We start from the raw sequence: 18,909 nt of genomic DNA, 5'->3' as shown, positions 1-18,909 counted from the left end.
CCAGCAGTCGGGGCTGGCTGTGTGCACTCCTGCTTACTTTCTGGCTCTGCCATCTTGAGCACGCCGAGCACAGCGTGCGTTTCCTCAATTTTCTGAAATGGGAACTGTCAGCGTGGTGAAGTCAAACTCTATTGAACTAAACCTGCCTAGAGCTTATTGCAGCCCTTGGATGTAAAGAGCGTTGCTTAAGCAACCGTGTAATATAGGATCAATTCCGCAGCCATCCCCAGGGGACTCCTTTTAGGTAGCTGTTACTTTCCTTGTAGTATTTATCATTTTAAAGATGATCACACATTGTTTATCTTCACCATGGGGAAAACACTGAACAGAGACGAGTTTTATTTGGAGCTTGTAGTATAAATGAGATTGATAGGTTGGGGTTTTTTTCCATGTTTTGAGCTTCACAGCTGCTCTCAGTGGACAAACATCTGAGGCGAAGATTGTGCAAAGGGGGTGGCGTATACAGAGGAAAACTCATTTCTTCTCAGTGTTTGATATTGCTAAAGAAATAAGCAATAACATGATGCAAAGTTCATATGAGGCTGATGGATTGGCAATTCCTGCTCAGGACTGTGCAGCCCGCGGTGGAGAGAGCTGAGAGCTTCGCTCCATGCAGGGCCCCGGGGGAAAGGAGCCCCCCGACTCTCTGTAGGACGTTGGTCTGCAGCAAAACTTCCCTGGGAGCTTGCTGCTGTTGTGGGGGAAGGGGAGTGTCAACACTGTCAGCAAACATTTGTCAAGTTTGCTGATTTCTGATAAATATACTTTCCCTTGTTGAAAAACACTTCTGCCGCATACAAAACAATGGCGTTGGAGTCAGTCGTAGGGTGTGTTGCATTGTCCTCCAGTGCTTCGCGGTGTAGGGCTGAACTTCAGTTTGGGGAGATGGATCAAAAACATGATGTTGTTTTGGGGTTTTTTTCCTAGGGACACAAACTTATTCAACTTCTGTTTGCAAAAATACTGTCTAAGGCTTGTAGACAGTGACATAATGAGATGTCATGCCTGGAAGCTGGATTTAGAAGAACACTGAGATAGGATGCAGGCTTCCACTAATAGGCATTAATTGCTACACTTTATTGGAGGAGGAAAAAGCCTAGGCATTGTTTGGGTCTTGGCTTCGGAGGGGAAAAAATCTGTGTGCACATAGGAGGAAAAGTGAAGTGATCGTCGCCTGTGCTGAGCTTGGAGTCGAGAGGTGGTTGTGTGAAAAACTCAGTGGCAGTTTAGGCTTTTTAGTATGCATTTAAACATGTCCTCCTAGCTGGGAGATGACCGGTGTTTCAGGTTGTCATTTAGCCTTTGTGGTCCGAGGAATGAGAGAAATTGGACCATGTGGGGCTTTTTTGTTACTGCACAAGGTACTTTGGACGTACTAGTATGTGTTGGTGGAATATGGTATGCGCAACTGTAGAAAAATCCTGGGATTTCAGTGCCGTCGTGCGAGGAGCAGATAAGAGCGATTCGGAAGGCTGGGGGCTGGCGAGGGAGGAGGTGTTTGACACTCGGGGCTGTCTCCCGTGACTCAGCAGTCCTCCTCCTAAAACGCCATCCCAACTGCCGCCCCACGGCCGCAGAGTCCCCATCGGCTCCCTGCCACCCTAAGCCCTCATCGACCGCCTCCTTGCCTTCCCTAGGTGCAGAGGACTGGTCTCTTCTTTTTACAAAGAGTTTTTGGAGCTGTTCGTTCTCAAAGGAGCGGTGAACACAAGTTTTGGTTAGTTGTAATTGTGCCTTTTATACTGTTTTCCTTCTCGGCTCACCGGCCGCATACCTTTCCATCCTGTAAGGCAGCCCACACGTGCAGCACTAGTGGGATGCCAGAGTGTCTCCCTGTTTCAAATACTCTGCTGTCTCATGCTGTAGTCCTTATCTAGAATATGCAGAGCTCTTGCCCTGCATAATCGTTATACTAAATGGTATTTTTTTTATCTTGGTTGAAAGAGTAGGTATTGCCCAATGTCTGTAGTGAAGTAATCCCCACCTACTTGCTACCCCTAACGCCCGAACATCTCTGACTTTCAAAGTTGGGTGCTGGAGTAAGGCTAGCCTGATTTCTACCCCGTCGGCAGAGAGGAGGGGAACTCCGCTGCCCTCATCACGGCAATATTAAAATGTGCTGAAAACTTAACGTTGCAAACCTGGAATGCAGTATCAGGGCAGCTCAACTGCTCTGCCTGTCTGTGTGACAGATAATCGAGTTAGGGCACAGGAGGAGGGAAGAAATTTATTGGTGAAGCAATCCTAAAAATTATGCATAAAGGTTTTTCATCAGAGAAATTTATTTGGTCGGATTACAGCTTATCATGAATGTGGGTTTTTTCGATATTTGAGCACATTAAATTAAAAAATAAAAAGACCATTCACAAACTTGAAATAATGGATGAAAACTCCCAAGTTTGGACATCAGCTTTCCCTCTGAGTTGCCCTCGTAGGCTTTGGTACTGTGCCCCGAAATACTCTCCATCCCGCAGCCCCCTCTGCAGCTACGTATCTGGGGATACCGTGAGGAAGAAGTATTGAGTGAACTTTACCTTGAGGATTGTCTGGACGGGGCCACTCGGGACAGCTGACACTGCACAATAAGAGACGAGATATTAAAAAAAAAAATGTCTAAAACCTGGTGTGGATGCTTGGCTTAATCTAATGTGAATAGAGTGCACTTTTATTCCCCACTGAGCTGCTGGATTCACGCGCCTGGATAATTTGGACTAGCATTTCCGTGTGTGTGATTTTTTTTTTCATAGGAAAATTGTGCTTTAATGACCGCGGTGTCACTAATGGGGCATTTAACGGTGACTACGTGTGCCATATCTCTTGGGCAGCGGACGGGCTATTCGGTTGGTGTGGTTGGCTTTTTTGAGTTGTTTTGTTTGAGTCCCGGAGGTCGTGTGTTTCCTCTGGCTCCGAGGGAGTTAACTAACTGTAATCTGCAAGAAGGCTGGCACGGATCACGCACTGTGCACAAACAAGGGTGTTTTGTCGTGGCGTGTCACGCGAAAGGAGCCATGGTTATTGCCACCAAGTCCTAAACAGTCGCAGGGAATTAGCGTTTCTCAGAGGTGTGAAGAAAGCTGACTGTAGGGAAACCCCATTCCTGAACTTCTTGAAGAATTAATGCAGGGTGGTGTAAAACTCTTAAAACTAGATACTTTTTTCCAAAATTGTAAACTACGCTCTCCGGATCGGTGTTCATCGGTTCGGTGTGGGACCGTGGGCTGCAATTCATCGCTGTCCCACCAGGGTGGTGGAGCCAAGCTGAGCCGCTCCCCAAGGATTCAGTCCACCGTACGCACGTGGACCGAATGGTCGCGGTAGCTTTTTCAAATTGATAAATGGTTGCAAGGATTTTGGAGATTTGGAGGAAATGGTATTTTGTCCTTGGGCTGAAGATGATACACGTAAACAGGCACCTTCCTGTATGTAGACTTTGCCAACTGATTTTAAATAACTGAAAGTGGATTTGTGATGAGAAATGACAGGTACTGACAAATGCTTAACCGTAGTTCATATGCTTATAATAGTTTATGGTTAATAATGGTTTATATTCATCTTAGGTTTTTGAGGATTTTCTGTGTAGAGCTTAAGTCTTTGGGTTTTGGCTTTCTCAGAAACAAAACTGTATGTTGAACCACTGTCTGGCACTTGGCAAAGTTCTCTAATTTCTCTAATGTAGTGAAGCTGTCAGGGCAACATTTTCCATGAGATTGTTACTTTAAAAAAAAATAAAAAAAATTTGGAGCTCTGGAATATGGTACAAGAGAAGAGAATTTTTGCAGAGGGTCCCTCTCTGTGTTCCTTCTAACACTGTCTTATCTGATGGCCATCTCGGCAGCAGAGCATCAAAAACTTCTGTGTGCTTTTGGCGTGGAATTGCTGTGCTTGTGTATAAGAAAGCGTTCAGCTGTGCGCTGATGTGGTGCGTGAATCCATCGGCTGACCCTGTTGGTAACTCGGCTTTTGCATAACAATCTCTCCTCCAAAAATGAATTAGGCAACTGATGCTATCCTTCTTTTTACAAATGCACAAACGTTATGGTATGCTTGTAATGATTTACCCCTGGAAACCTAGAATGTAGCCCTAAAGCAGTTGAAAATACCTGCTTATTAATCTAGCAGTAAGAACCTGAGGGAATATATATATCCATCTGTGAAGCCACTTTTTAACTAGGACACCTAAGATCTCACCGGGGGAAACCATCTGCCTGGATCACAGCTTATGGCAAATATTTTCCAGTTGTTTGAGCACACAGAATCTGCCTGGTAGTTTTATTTCCCTTCGAACGCGTTCACAAAGATGCCGCTCAAAGGCATCCATCCCATTCTTCATTTGCCTTGTTCTGCTTTAGGTATTTTTGGCATGTGTAGTGTAGAAGATGTAACGTGAGGTCCTTCCAGCATCCTGGGATGCTGAAGTCTGTTACGGTGCCCTGCAAAGGGAATATAAACCAAGTTTGTGAGGGATTTGACACTGTATAACATAAAAGCTAGATGTCAGAATGTTTTTTGCTATTTAAAATGGGCAGGTGAGGATTATCGCCATTATAGCACAAGGTGTAAGAGGTTTTCCAGACCTCATCAGCCACATGGTGCGGTGCGTTCAGGCTGGTTGAGCGCTGACCCTGGGGGTGGGTGCCCGAGTTCAGGTAAAAAAGGTAAAAGTGGGGAGGCAACATGGTACTTTGTCAAGTTTAAGAGGTAGCTGTGAAATTTCTGAACAAGCAATTTAGTAGGTTAAATGCGTTTAGTTGATGGAAGAACAAACTGCGAGTTGGGCATTTTCCTTCCTTTGCACAAACAGTAGAGTTTTATATATGTGTGTATGTATACGTACATATAACCTGGGTTAAACTACTTGCATAACTAAACTGTTAAACCTGTTGTTTCTAATTGATTTGTTTTCCTGTGTTCCAGAGCCTAGCCCAGCTAGAGAACCTGTGCAAGCAGCTGTATGAGACTACAGACACTGCGACACGGCTCCAGGCAGAGAAAGCCTTGGTTGAGTTCACCAACAGTCCAGACTGCCTGAGCAAGTGCCAGCTTCTTCTAGAAAGAGGGAGTGTATGTAAAACAATATAATTGTCCCAAATGTATCTTGGTATTTTGGGCATTGATAAGGGAAATAGCCCCAAGGTCTGGTGTGCAGTGTTTATGTTCCATACCCAGCAAGCTCTCGTATATCTCAATTTGTGGGCAGCCTATGCCAAAAAAAGCATTGGCTGTGATGGCTAATTATGCTGCTGCAGTGGTTACTACAAACGGTTGTCAATTCTAATGTCTTGTGGGCCGTGCTGCGTTCTTCGCAGGCTACCACCCAGACGTGTCGAGCTTGAAGTTGGAAACATTATCATGGCAGTGGTATTTCATGGACTGTGGGAACCACTGCCTTCTCTATAGGCTTTGGGGAGAAAATGGTGTGCGCACAGGGGTTCGTAGGGGATAAAACCAGCAGTGTTTCTTCTGGAATGTTTCCTTGGAAAACTGCCCCTGCTATAGTGTTGTCTTAATAAGCCAGAGGTTTAAAACAGGGAAAATTAGATCATGTGCTTTAGAATTAGTGTTACAGAAAGGATGTAAAATATGCCAGCAGTAAATCCTGCCTGACTTTTTTAGCCTTCTTTTTAAGTGGCCGTTTGGTTTTTACTTCGTATCAGCACAAATAATGTTTAAAATGGCTTTGCCACATGATCTTGCAAGATTTGACTTTTGGCGGAATGTGCATCCAGCTTTCATATCTATCAGATTGGAGCCTTGTTCACAAAAATAGGAAACATTAAACAGCCTGTTGTGAAGAGTAAGTCCTCCAGGAGGAGGAGGTGGTGAAGGGAGGGGGGGGAAGAGTGACACTTAACAGGCTTAGCAAACTTAAACAAAGCAAATTATTTAACTTTTTGTTAAATTTGAAGTCCAGTGAATTCAAAACAAACTGATTTGAAGCTCTTCTGATGGGAACTAGTGACTGGTTTACCTGAGGACAAATAATTTTTTTTTTTTTTTAAGGAAAGTTCCTAAAGCTCAGTTTCATTCTCTGCGTGTGATCCATTGCCTCTTTGACCCTTGCCAGAGGGTTGTGGGGTTTTTTTCTTCAGTCTGGGATCTGACTCACTTTGTACCTGACTGTCCTTGGGAATGTTGCAATAAATAGGCTTCCTGCATCTTGGATACTAAGCTTTCTACAGTACTATATATTACAGAAATTAGCATGCAAAATGCTTGTCATTTCCCTGGCTGTAATTTATGGAATCAGGTGCAGCCAGGGGTTTTAGGTGGTTGAATGCCATCATTTGTGTCCCTGAATTAGATTAGATTACAGTTCAGTGGTCTGTGTGCTGTTCTGTAAGAAGTAAATTTTAACCTGTGTTTAGTAATCAAGTGGAAGTTGTAAGTTCTTCTTAACGTATAGTAACGTACTCCTACAGCTCAGAGGGCTAATTGTCTTTTTCAGGCATGGCGTTTAAGGTAACTTCATGCAGTTTGACTATGTTTGCAGTTTTACTCCTGCCTTCAGTGGCGGTTTTGTTGTCTTCCGCTTTTTAAAAGCTTTTCCTTTCTTTCTTAAACACTTTCTTCAAGTATTTGGTTAACTTTAGTGTCTATAAAAACATAGAATAAATGCTAGGTAGGGTATTTAGACTTACCAATTCAATTAATGCTTTAAACTCAAATTTCCAGAGAGCAATTAGCTTAAAATCCAGCATTGCTGCTTGATCTTCTGAAGTGTGTGGTAAACTTCTGTTTGTGTTTTGGTTTTTTTTGTTGTTGTTTTTTTCTTTAGTCATCCTACTCCCAGTTATTGGCAGCTACATGCCTTACAAAACTCGTGTCACGCACAAACAACCCTTTACCATTGGAACAACGAATAGATATTCGTAAGTACAAGACTTAATTTTTCTAACCAAACTAACGTGAATGTTTGTCGTGTGGACTTTCATCCACGGGTGGGAGGTTTTCTGCAAGCTACTGTGCTTTACAGTTTGGGCATCCTAAGGTATAGGATGCCCAAAAGGCAAAGAAACATTTCTCTTAGATGGCATCTTCGCCTATATCATTAGCTAACAGAGTTCAAGGCTAAATATATAGGCTATATATATCAGTTTCTTTTGGAGTATAAAATACGCATGGTGCTTGCCTCTTCTAAGGACATGCTTTCAAAACTGAAAATCCTTTATGGGTCTCTGAAATATCATTTAGAGTATTTCCTAAGGGAGCAGTCTGTTTGTCACAGTGCTCTTTCCTGGAGAATGGCTGATGCTCCTTTCCTCCGAGGAAGGAGTCTGAATGCCGTTCAGTCTGCTTTCTTTTTTACAAATGATGTGGTAGATGATCATCCCCGAGGAGAGGTCTTGAAATGTTTTCAGCTTTTCTTGCTATTTACATGTGCTTACAGAGGATTGGACTTAATCTGATAATACAAAACAAGTTAGGCTTGTGGGGAGGAGCTCTCGCCTGTCTCTAACCACTTTCCAGATCTGTTCCACGGCTTTAGTATGTTAAAGGCACAAGTAAAAGGTCAATGTTTGTATCTAACCCACTACTGTGCTGATTTTTTTTTTAGCAGCTTTCAAAAAGATGCTTTTTCTTATCAGTGTTACCATCTCAATTCCATCTGCCAAGGTTTTGTCTACAGATACACCTTCTCTCTCTCTGTTTCAGGGAACTATGTGCTCAACTACCTTGCCACTAGGCCGAAGTTGGCAACGTTTGTCACACAAGCGCTAATCCAGTTATATGCCAGGATCACAAAGTTGGGCTGGTTTGACTGTCAGAAGGATGAATATGTCTTCAGGAATGTGATCACAGATGTCACAAGGTTTTTACAGGTCAGACTTTTTGTAAGATGAATACACACCTTGTGGGATTTGAAAGTCTGTGCATTTTCAGTTATTGTTTTGCACCTTAGTGTCCTCTGTCCAGTCTTTCATCTGTCCATTTGTTGATTGAATAGTGACCGCCGAGGCTATGAGCAGCTGACGACTGGCAGGACAGGTCAGTTTTTATAATTTAAAGTTTGGTGGAGCAGGGATTTATTTCTGGAAACTGCCACCATTAGTATTCAATGGTAAGACACGTCTTTTAGTGTTCCAGCTGCACAATTCTTCTTTCAAGCTATCAAGCTTAAATACACCATGTTGATTAGTGCAAAATGGTAAACGTGGGCTTATTGTCTGTGAGGGAAATGTGCCATGCTTGATTTGCTTTCATTCACTGCAAAGGTGATATATCCATGGAAGTCACGTTTGATATTTAGCTGAGTTATCATAACAAAATGTAGCTTAAAACTAGCGTGTTACACAAATGTTATTCTTAATTTTCTTTAGAAGTCCTGACTGTTTCATGCTGTCACCACAGTGTAGGGTTTCATTCCCAACCCAAAAGACTCTGTAGGTTTAAGGTTGCATTTTTATCAACAAGCTGTCTCCAAACTGAAACTTCCTCCCAGAGAGATCAGTAAAACCTGTAACACTATGAATACTGATTTATTTGCTCTGAAATTTGTCCCCAAATCAAAAGTTGGAGGAAGACAGTAGAGGAGATCAAAAAGACCATAAATTCTTCCCAGTGTGGAAAAGGAGATGTAATGTGTACAAGGCTTTAATTCTGGAGTGGGGGAGTGTGGGCATTCAGAAAATAGGCTAACTGCTATTATTTCAGACATTTACAGATGTCTGCAGTGAAGTAGGATCTAGAAGGTGTTAAGTAATTTAAAGATCATGTTCCTTTCTGGGCTGGTACCTGTGAACTATCTGGGACATAGTTACATAGCTGAAATTATCAGAGCTAGATTCCTCACTCTCCCAGCTCATGACGTGGGGAATGTGTGCTTTTTAATCAGGAACCTAATTAAATGGTGTGAATATCTACTTGCTGTGTTCAGTTTGAGACGGTCTGTTCCTCTTTGCTCAAGTTACCTGTTCTGGCTGCTAAAGTGTACAGGAAGCTGCACGTTTTTAAAGACATGGTTTGGCAAGATTTTCCAGTGGCTTCTGTCTAGATATTACCATGTAAATACTGAGACTGTCATCAAGACATGGCTCCAGTAAAGAAGTGGCCAAGGTCCCAAGCCTAAATATGCTTGAACTTCTCTATTGCAGATGAGTTCAGTCGTCTTAAGCTGGAGATCAGGGCAATTTGTGCAGAAGGCGCAAAGCAAGGTGGAGCTAGGAAAGGAAACATCATTTATTAGTTACAGAACAGAAACTGGGGCAAAGGAACAATACAGGTTGTTTGTCTTAAATCATTTGATAAATGGATTACCGTTTCTAGTGAAGAGGTATCTGTGACAGACTTGTTTCACAATTGGCCCCTTGTTGGCAGTCTCAAGTGCAGCCAGAGGCTGAACAGGCTGTGAAGAATGGACTCCCTTCACTGGGAGATAGGCTGTCCTTCTTGGCAGGAGGGTTGTGGGGTGGGTGTGTGGAGAAACTTGGTCGGCTGCTACTCATGTTGTTCAAGGTCTGCAATTTAAAAAGGGGGCAGGGGGGAAAGCTTATTTCCCAGAGTTTTCATCTGGCAACTTTAATACTCATCCTAATGTTGCAGAAATTTCTGCACGTTTTACCACAGCCTCTGTTAAAATTAAACAAACTGATTAAAAAAAAAAAAACCTAAATAAATCTTTTCAGAGTTAGGGCATAACACAAATGTTGATTAAACTGTTAAATAAAAGGTGCCTATTTTTATTAGCTCATGTTACTGAACTCTTTAGAACCATTTGCATTGTTAACAACATCAAGTACTTTAAAAGCACGTTTTACATTCTCTGTTTGGTATTGCTCATGGGCTTTTATCCAGTCACAATACTACGAAGATAAAGCATTTCTAGACAAACATGTCTAGAAAATTTTCCAAGCAGAAAGGTCTTTGAATGACAGTGAAGCTTAATGAAAACATCCCGGCACTGCTAACTGCTTTCCCTGTCCCCCTTTCCTTCCTCAGGATAGTGTAGAGCACTGCATCATAGGAGTGACAATCCTGTCCCAACTAACTAATGAAATTAATCAAGTAAGTGCTACAGCCTTCCTCAGTGAAGTAAGTGTCCAATTTTCTCATTCATATTGTTGTGTCCTGCTGTGTGTCTGTGCATTGTTTGGGGGGTTTTGTTTGGGTTTTTTGGGTGGCGAGGGGGTGTTCTGTGGTGGGTGTTTTGGTTTTTTGTTTGTTTTTTTGTTGTTGTTTTTACACAGTCACTTTTTTGTTTTTTTGTTTGTTTTGTTGTTGTTGTTGTTTTTACGCAGTCACTTACTGTTGTGGTAAGATGCTGAAACCTCCTGTCCTGAGGAATTGTTTTGTTTCACTGGCATCTTCCATCTTCTCTCATATTTTGATGTAATCTTCTGAGATGAAAAAGGAAAGAGCAATGCTAAGCAACTAGCCAAGCCTACCTAGTGAGGACAAAGCCCCGAGCATGAGGACATCCCTAGCACCTTCTGTTGTCGGTCCCTGTGCATTGTTTCAGCTTACAGCATTCTTGTGCCAAGAAGTGAATGGAGCGTGCCCTCCTCCGTATTGACCAGGGAGGTGAAACAAAGAGGATTTGTCAAATTGTGCAGATTTTTATAGCGTCCTTTTCATTCAGTACTAAATTTCATAGCGTTCCCAGCAGGTAGTTCTCAAATTCTGCCAGTTTACTGGGGCTGAGTTCCTTACACCCCTGGCCCTGGGTGACTGGCAGAAGAAGGACTGGGCATGCCGAGTCCGTGGTGCTCTGGCATGGCACCCGGTCATGCCAGCTGCAGCAAGTCTTTCCAGGTTAGTTAGTTCGGTGGTTTGTAGAGCCCTCTAACGTTATGCGGCCTCTCGGTATTTATGTTGAAAGCTGGAACAAGCGGCTTTACTTTGTGCTGTCTGTGCAGTCAGGCAGACTTTGCTGTAGCACCATTGATGGCTACCACTGTCCTAAGACAGCGTGAGGGTTGCCATGTGTATAAATGTCTCCGATCTTGCTAAGAGGACCAGGTGTAACTAAGTTTATTTGATTTTAATATCTTACTAAGGAAACTAACCTTTCATTTTCGCTGGTATATTGACTAATCCAGGCATTGGAACGGAGAGATCCTTGAGTGGGATTTGAACGATGATTACAAATTGTTTTCAGAACTGGAAATGGAGGAGGAGGTTTTGTCCTGGCCAGGGCAAAGCATTGATTTCTTCTGCTGAACTTCCCAAGCCCTGCACTGTAATCTGAATGGCTTCTGCATCCATTTCAGACACCAAATTCACTTTCATTCTTCAAGCCTGGCCTGATCAGTAAATCCTAACCCATAGCTCTCCTCCTAACTTTTAAGCCATGTCTTGTTACCGTTACCATTTCCTTGCCCAGACTTTTGTACAATGCTAACTCCGTCTCTGCAGAGGGACAGTCCTTCACTTCCTTGCATCAAGGATGAAAGCAAGTCTGTTTACCTCTATAAATTAGTATGTGTCTGTCAGCATCTTTGTACAGGGCTTCTGCTTGCAGGAGAATGGTCAGCACAGAAACTGTCACCTATCCCAGTTCCAGAGTCTCTACAGGTTGATACTAAAATAAGCAATGAAGTTAAAGACTTTGATCAAAAATCTCTTCCCGATACCTTGGATATTAAATCTGCCACAGTTTACTACTCATTCCTAAATGTGCTTTGTGCCAGCAACTGCACAGGGCTGGATTCAGTGACTCATCTTGGAAAGTCTAAAACTGCCATTACTTGCAAAATAATAAATCTGCCAACATGCCCACTCATCAGAGTGGGGTCACGTACGTGTACATAGCAAAAAAACCTGCCCAAAAAAACCCTTGTGGGGCTTCTCTTCAGGCTTTTTTTGGTAACTATTTAAATTTCCAACTACATTGCATGAGAGCCGAATTTTCTAGAGCTCTGTTTACTAAAGCTTTTGTTCCAAAAGCTCACAGTACAAATAAAATAAAGTGCTAGTAATTGTTTTGAAGTATCAGTTTTCATCCTGTAAGTACTGCACAGACTTGCCTGGAGGTACTGAGTGTCCACTGTAATGTAGAAGTTCACTGATTTAATCCACGTGACCTCGTAGTGAAGAAAAAGGAAATGCTTATTTGCCACAAGGCCAAAATACGTGAGATTTGTAATAACCATGGAGGGAGTAAATAATGCTCATTTTCTTAAAGACCCTGAAATCTGATAGCATGAGCTGAGGAACAGTAATTCAGTCGTTAGGGCACCTGACAAATTTAGGTCCAGTTCTGATCTGCCACCAACTACTGGGTGATGCAGGGCTTCTCTTTCTCACCTATAATATAAGAGACAAGAGTGCTTGCGTCCTCCATGGGGTCGTTGTGAAGGTTAGTACGTTAAAGTGAAGTCTGCAGTGGTTAGAGCTGTACTGGTTCCTGCAATACTGGATGAGATGTGTGCATATTTAAGGTTAACAGAGGTATAGTAACAAAAGCATAAAGAAAGTGGAGATTCAAGTTGTGTGCCTCTGCACGGGGCTGCGATAAGGCTCCATCCCAGATGCACTGTGATAACCAACTGCCCATCAAATAACTTAGCCTGGGCAAGTGGAATTTTGCCAGCCTGTGTTCAAATAAATGGCAAAGATGTGAAATATCACTTCACTTTCCTCCCCTTCCTAGAAAGTACTCTACAAAGTGACGTAACCCGCGCTGCCGTTCAGCTGTGCTCGCCCATGCTAGAATGCATTGGTTGAATCAATTGGAGACTTTGTTATCCAGTATAAAGCAATATGTGTGTATTTGCCTCTTAGGTCATATGTCAGCTTTTTATTCTGATACGGTGAGAGGTCCAGAACTGGAGTTTATAATAGATACAACGAAGTCCAAACTGGCTGTCACTGGTTAACTCTCCTTCTAGTTTTCTTCTCATCTGTGCAGGTTCAGGAGGGGAATTAAAATTGCTAGTAGTTGACCATGTGTCTGCCCAGCGGCTTCAGGTAGGATTTAACTCTTAGGAGTTCGGAGCACTTTAGAAAGCAGTGTTCAAGTTTCTAAAAGGACATACGTGCTGTTGAAAATACTGCTGTTGATCCTGCTTTGGAAGAGATTCAAATGAACTTGAGAGTAAACCCAACCCTGCTTTCTGGCAGGGGTACAGTGAAACTGCATTGTAAGTATTGTAGGTGGAAAGTTCTGTCATCAGCCAGCAATATGATTTTATCTGTGGAAGAACCACTGTTCTGCAGTAGCAGCACATACCGCAGTGGCAGTGCATCCCCCTGGTTTGGCCAGCCGGTGTAACATGGTTCTGGGGAGGGAAACCTTGATGTCCCAGTGCTTAACAGGGTTCCTACGCGTTCTGCTGGTCTTGTTCCATCTCTGCCCATCAGTTCTAAGCACTGGTTTTCTCTCTGCTCAGGCGGATACTACTCATCCACTGACCAAGCACAGGAAAATAGCCTCTTCCTTCCGAGATTCATCCTTATTTGATATTTTCACACTGTCATGCAATTTACTGAAACAGGTAAGGAAACCGTCATTTGTCATCTCTCTCGGGCGCTGTATGTTGGGGCGACAGACTTTGGGCTGAAGTTCCCTCTGGTGTAACTCTCCTGGAACGAGTGCTCTTGTTCTAAAAGCTATGTTCTGGACTTGTGTTTCAGGAAAGCTTTGACTTGGGTTTGTATTAAGGAAGAAAAAAAAAAAAAGAATGTGACTCAAATACAGAAATACAACTTTCTTCAACAATTTCAATTGAACGTATGCGCCTGGACCATGAGGCTTGGGTTAAACTTTCCTGTCTTAAAGCATCAGGAAAGAGAGGAGATGTTTGTTTTACATTTTAAGTATCTTTGATTTACAGTCCTGGCAGAGAGGTTTCTTGTAAAGTAAGTCCTTGTCTCTTTCTTTAACCTCAGTTTAAAACCCACATGGTGAGAAAAAAAATGCTGGTGAAGATATGTTTAGTAGATTGAGACTAAAGATTGTCCTTGATGTTTTAACACATGATAAATATTAGACTGTCTTGTGTTCCCCAGGTTTTATCACACATGAGTTAACTTGCTTTAAAAATACTTATCCTGGGACAAGGGAGCAATGCTCTGCTAGTAGGGTTGGTTTTTACCCCCAAAAAAGCAGATTTTCTTTCAGCTGAAGTAGCACATGTATATTTTGTAAGCAGGTAGATTATCTGAAGAAAATTCCTGATTCTGCATCAGGTTTCTTTTCTAAAAAGCTAATCTGGAGTTCTAATGGTGCCTTCAAGAATAGCCCTTTATGAGAAAGTCTACCCCAATAAACTGAGTGGCAGTAGCACATATTTGATTAGTTTAACTTTTGTCCTTCCAGCTGAGTGAAGTGTCAAAGTTGACAAATAGCACAACAAATGAAAAGGAAATTTTCTTTTAAAGATATTTCAAAATGAGCAGCTCTGGTTCTGTCAGTAATAAAGGTGGGTACGTGGGTGTAATTTGATCTTTTTTCTCCTCCTGGTTTCTAAAGGAAGCAAGGCTTGTACAATCACGCTAGTCATCCTTTCCCATGCACCCATCCTCCTGAACCATAACAGCTCTGGTAACTTTTGAATTCATTGGCTTATTTTAGGTGCATTTGATGGTCAATTAGAGGTCTCGGAAATAAAAGGTTTCCTCTAGTTTTGTGAAAAGAAGCGCCTGGGGACGTGCAGGCAGGACAGGGTCCTTATAACTGCCCAGACTTGTTGGAGAACATTCAGCAAGTGCTTGTACTCGGCCAGGAGGCATAAACCAGACCTTGTTAACCTGGTGTCCCCAGAACTGCGCTCGTACTGTTGTCCTGTACGTGCAGCTCTGGCTGAGCTATTGCCCACATGACTGTTGCTGCATGACCGTGGGGACTTGGAGACTGGAAAGACATGGCTTGTCTCAGGAGGAAGCCTCTAGTCTTCCACCCTAACTCTTAATCATCTTGCTTTTGTTTCTTGGGATGCTGTGGTTTAAGACAGGTTGGAATGTTTTCAGTTGTCTCATGCAACATCCATGTTTTCCTGTGATTAAACACCTACTACCCAAGTTATGTCTCTTTTTTGTCTAATAGTAGCTGTCTCAAGCTTCTGTATATAAAGCAGAAGTTTCTAAGGTGATCCTTTCGAGTGGGGAGGATCGGGCTGCGAGAAACCAATGATCACGTCTGTACCCATGTCCATAAAACAGGGTGCGTTTAGGCAGCCTCAGAAGAGTAAGTCTTTGTGATACAGTGGAGAGAGTAGAGTGAGGAAGACATTCCAGCGACCGCTGGCACTGGTCTTGGCAGTGTCGGCACTGTGCAATGTGTTATTTGCAATAGACTTAAGCTGGAAGAAGTTAGTTTTGTTTTAAGTACAGAGTAATAATACAAAGGATAGACGGGCTGGCCTGTCCCTGGAGTACAGACCTGAGTGCTACATTTAAACTGCAGTGAAATGACCTAGCATTTCGTGTCCGTCGAGTTCTTTGTGTTACTTGAGGGTATCCATGTTTTCCCTGCCCATAGCAGAGCGTCGTAACTGGAGCAGGGCTTATACAGATCATCTGTGCAAAAAAAGTGAATGCACTCATTTCCATATGAGGGTTAGGTGCAGCAACAGCATTCCCTGCTGCTAAGTGCTTGTCAGGCAGAAAATATATTCTTGTGTTCAACCTTAATAAGAACTTCCTTATCTCCTGAATCTCACAGTATAATTGCAAGCTGGCAAGCCTGGCTGCTTTTCTCCTGTGCAGTACAAGCCGAGTGAAAAAGAAAGCGCTGGCTGTTTATCCATCTCGTGTAAAGACTAAGCATGTAAATGCACATGCTGTCTGTAAAAGTATGTGATGGCTGGGGTTGGTGCTTGTGGCATATGATCCTTATGATTGCCACATCCTGTTTAAAGTTGAATTACTGGCTCAAACGCAGCTGTCACCTTGGTTTTTTTGTTTTTTTTTTTTTACTTTTTTTAATCCGATGTATTTTATAGGCTTCTGGGAAGAACCTGAACCTAAATGATGAAAGCCAGCATGGTCTGCTCATGCAGCTTCTTAAGCTCACACATAATTGCCTGAACTTTGACTTCATTGGCACATCAACGGACGAGTCCTCAGATGATCTTTGCACTGTGCAGATCCCAACCAGTTGGAGATCAGGTAATCTTGCTGGAGGAAGAGGGCTAATCTACAGCATACCAGCTGAAAGCATGGGTGACTTGCTAAAGCCCTCTCTGTACTTAACAAACTTTTGCCTACAATGCCAGATGTAAAATCCAGCCTTTCCTTAGCGTGATTACAAATGCGGTTCAGCTTGGGTTGGCTATCTCGAGCTATAAAAAAAACTCCTCCGCCCTTTCAGTCTTACACCTGCCAATTCAAGAAACAGTAAACTGTTGGGGTTTTTTTTGTAAATGTGAATAACAAATAACTCAGCACCTGTTCCTGTTCTCAACATCCTTGCTGTTCTCACCAGTCATTTTGCAGGCAATTTCACAGATTGTGTTCTTTAAAATATTTTCCTGTAATTTTGTCTCAGTACCAAGTACCAGTGGGTTTACTTTATTTCTGGGAAAGGCAATTGTGTAAAAAATGTAAAATCCTTTGGAAATTTTCTTATAGTGTGGTACTTCGTGTGACAAGTACACATGCCATTGTTGGTAAGATAAGCATTAGACCTATGGAAAGCAGTAAATGGAGGTGTTCTCAGTAAAATGCTCCGTTCTGTTTCAGCATTCTTGGATTCTTCGACCCTTCAGTTGTTTTTTGATCTTTATCATTCCATCCCTCCTTCGTTTTCTCCTCTGGTAAGTTTAGTGTTTATTTTCCTTACAGACTGCGCTACCAGAAAGTGTTTGTAGGATTCATCCAGGAGACTTACTGTTGGTTAAAATGTCATAGGCTGACTTCAGACAGCTGCCTTTACTTCGGCGCTGCCTTGGGCTATAGCGACAAGAGGAGGCCGGTCTGGTGCTGCTGCTAGTTCCGATGCATCTGCAGGTTTTGGATTTGACCTTAAGAGAGCTTGTTTGCTGGAAGTCCAGCCTACTTCTTTGTCCTTGCGTAGCTTAGAGTCTGCCTGCTTGCTCTTCCAGTAAGCCCTTTTTGAGGGATGTAGCTTATGTTATTTCTACTGTATTACTAAGTTGATCCTAAAACCATGCTGCGAGTAGGTAGCAAGTCTGGGAGCACAACCAAGGAATGTAATTTTTCCTTCCACGCTTTAAAACTAGGCCATGTCCCAGTTGGATGAAATGGCCAACAGCACAACTGAACTAAAAGTTGGATGACTTCTTCTTGAAAAAAATTGCCTGCCGGGCATTTATCTATCGGATAAATATTTTTCATAATTAATGCTACAATGGAAACATGCCCTTTGGCTAGGAAGGGAAGGGTCCTTCAGAAGTGTTTTTTCCCGCTGAGACTCTCAGCTCTGTTCCTTATGTTGAAGGGTTACTTGCTAATTCTGAATTTAGAGCCTCAAATATTCATGAGAGACTTTAACAGTGTGAGACTCGTTTTTTGTTACTGAACAGAAGTCTGAAGCAATTACGCCTTTAATTGTCCTGCCTCTTTGATCAGTAAATGTAAGAGCCAGCAAGAATGAGAGGCTTAGCAGTTGAGCAGGTAGTCCTTACACTGGTCAGAGGGAACGGGGCTTTGCCTCCGGACAAGGATTGCAGGGCGCTAGTCATAACTGACTGCCGCTGCTCTTCAAAACCCTCTTCACCAGCCTGTTACTCTCAGCTGCACCCTTGGAATTTACTCTCGATTTAAATTTCAGAGGTTTGGGTTGAGAACAATTGAATTTTTTTTTTCTTGCCAGTCTTCTATCTTCTGCGATCCTTTTCCCAAGTGCGTGTTAAGTTTACCAGCTTTCCCTGCCAGTCCTAGTGTATTTTCAGTCTTACGCGATCCGTGTTCTCCATCTGAAGAAATCCCAGCATTTTTGGGAGCAGGGTTTGGAACACACCTTTGACTGTCAGGATGGAGATGTTCCTTTGGGTGATGTGGTTTTTCTCTCTGCTGTAATTTCTTTCTACGCTTTTACACAGACTACACAGAATTGCAAAGATGAAGGAGCTGTTGCATAGCATGCAAAGGAGCATCAGACTTAAATGATTTGTTGTGTCATGAAAAGGAAACGTGCTGTTCATTTTATTGTTCTAATCCCTCCCTTTCTATTTATTCTCTTTGCCCCGTTTAGGTTTTATCCTGCTTAGTGCAGATAGCCTCTGTACGCAGATCCCTCTTCAACAATGCGGAAAGAGCAAAGTTTCTCTCTCATCTCGTTGATGGAGTTAAACGAATACTGGAAAACCCACAGGTGAGTATTTCGGATGCAGTCAGTGGAATTGTGTCTCTGCTTCCTCTGCATCAAGTTTCTTCACCAAAAATACTTCCTAACGTACACGTCCCACTTGTGGCACTGGGGAGAAGGGTGCAACATCTTGCTGCTCTTTTCCTTTTCCTACCGTTCCACCGTAAATATGCGCCACTCGTAGCTGACTGCCATCTGTTGCGAAGTAGTGCTGTTTCTCAATTCTTCTCCTCTTTCTCTCCTCTCAGAGTTTGTCAGACCCAAATAACTACCATGAGTTCTGCCGATTGCTGGCCCGATTGAAAAGCAATTACCAGCTGGGAGAGCTGGTGAAGGTGGAGAACTACCCCGAGGTCATCCGACTCATTGCCAACTTCACCGTGACCAGCCTGCAGGTACAAAATGGTTTTACTTACTCTGGATGGGTGTTTATGCCCTCTGTCTTCTCTTGAAACAAAATGACAACCCTCTCGTCTGTTCTTTGCCCCTTAATTTGCTGTAAGTTATTTTTACCAAAAAAACCCTGCAGACTCTGTGACAGGATCCTGCGGTGTAGCATTGATTATTCTGTGAATTCCTACTGAATGGAACAGGAGCAGTATGTGGGGGAAGGCAGGGTTGCTATGCCTCCAGAGTCTTTCCATGTCCTAGCAGGGGGAAAAAAAAAACCCAACTTGTTAAATAAGGCTTATTTTTAGAAT

General features: G+C 42.8%; 1 protein-coding gene across 1 annotated transcript in view; it reads left to right on the top strand.

Moving 5' to 3' along the window:
- Positions 1–4,902: 4,902 nt before the first annotated feature.
- The window catches only part of XPO7 (exportin 7), a gene marked incomplete at its 5' end in the record, with an annotated part of 32,368 nt that continues 18,361 nt past the window's right edge, over positions 4,903–18,909 (top strand). The window contains 9 exons of the mRNA XM_019473904.1: positions 4,903–5,061; positions 6,776–6,869; positions 7,654–7,820; positions 9,937–10,029; positions 13,329–13,433; positions 15,882–16,047; positions 16,621–16,694; positions 18,095–18,214; positions 18,457–18,603. Of these exons, the coding sequence (XP_019329449.1) occupies positions 4,903–5,061; positions 6,776–6,869; positions 7,654–7,820; positions 9,937–10,029; positions 13,329–13,433; positions 15,882–16,047; positions 16,621–16,694; positions 18,095–18,214; positions 18,457–18,603 (1,125 nt within the window). The remainder of the gene's footprint in view (positions 5,062–6,775; positions 6,870–7,653; positions 7,821–9,936; positions 10,030–13,328; positions 13,434–15,881; positions 16,048–16,620; positions 16,695–18,094; positions 18,215–18,456; positions 18,604–18,909) is intronic.

The sequence above is a fragment of the Aptenodytes forsteri genome, unplaced genomic scaffold (genome assembly GCF_000699145.1).
Source record: "Aptenodytes forsteri isolate BGI_AS27 unplaced genomic scaffold, ASM69914v1 Scaffold168, whole genome shotgun sequence".
NCBI lineage: Eukaryota > Metazoa > Chordata > Aves > Sphenisciformes > Spheniscidae > Aptenodytes > Aptenodytes forsteri.
Note: the sequence above shows the minus strand (reverse complement) of the source record. Positions and strands in the feature narration are given on the sequence as shown.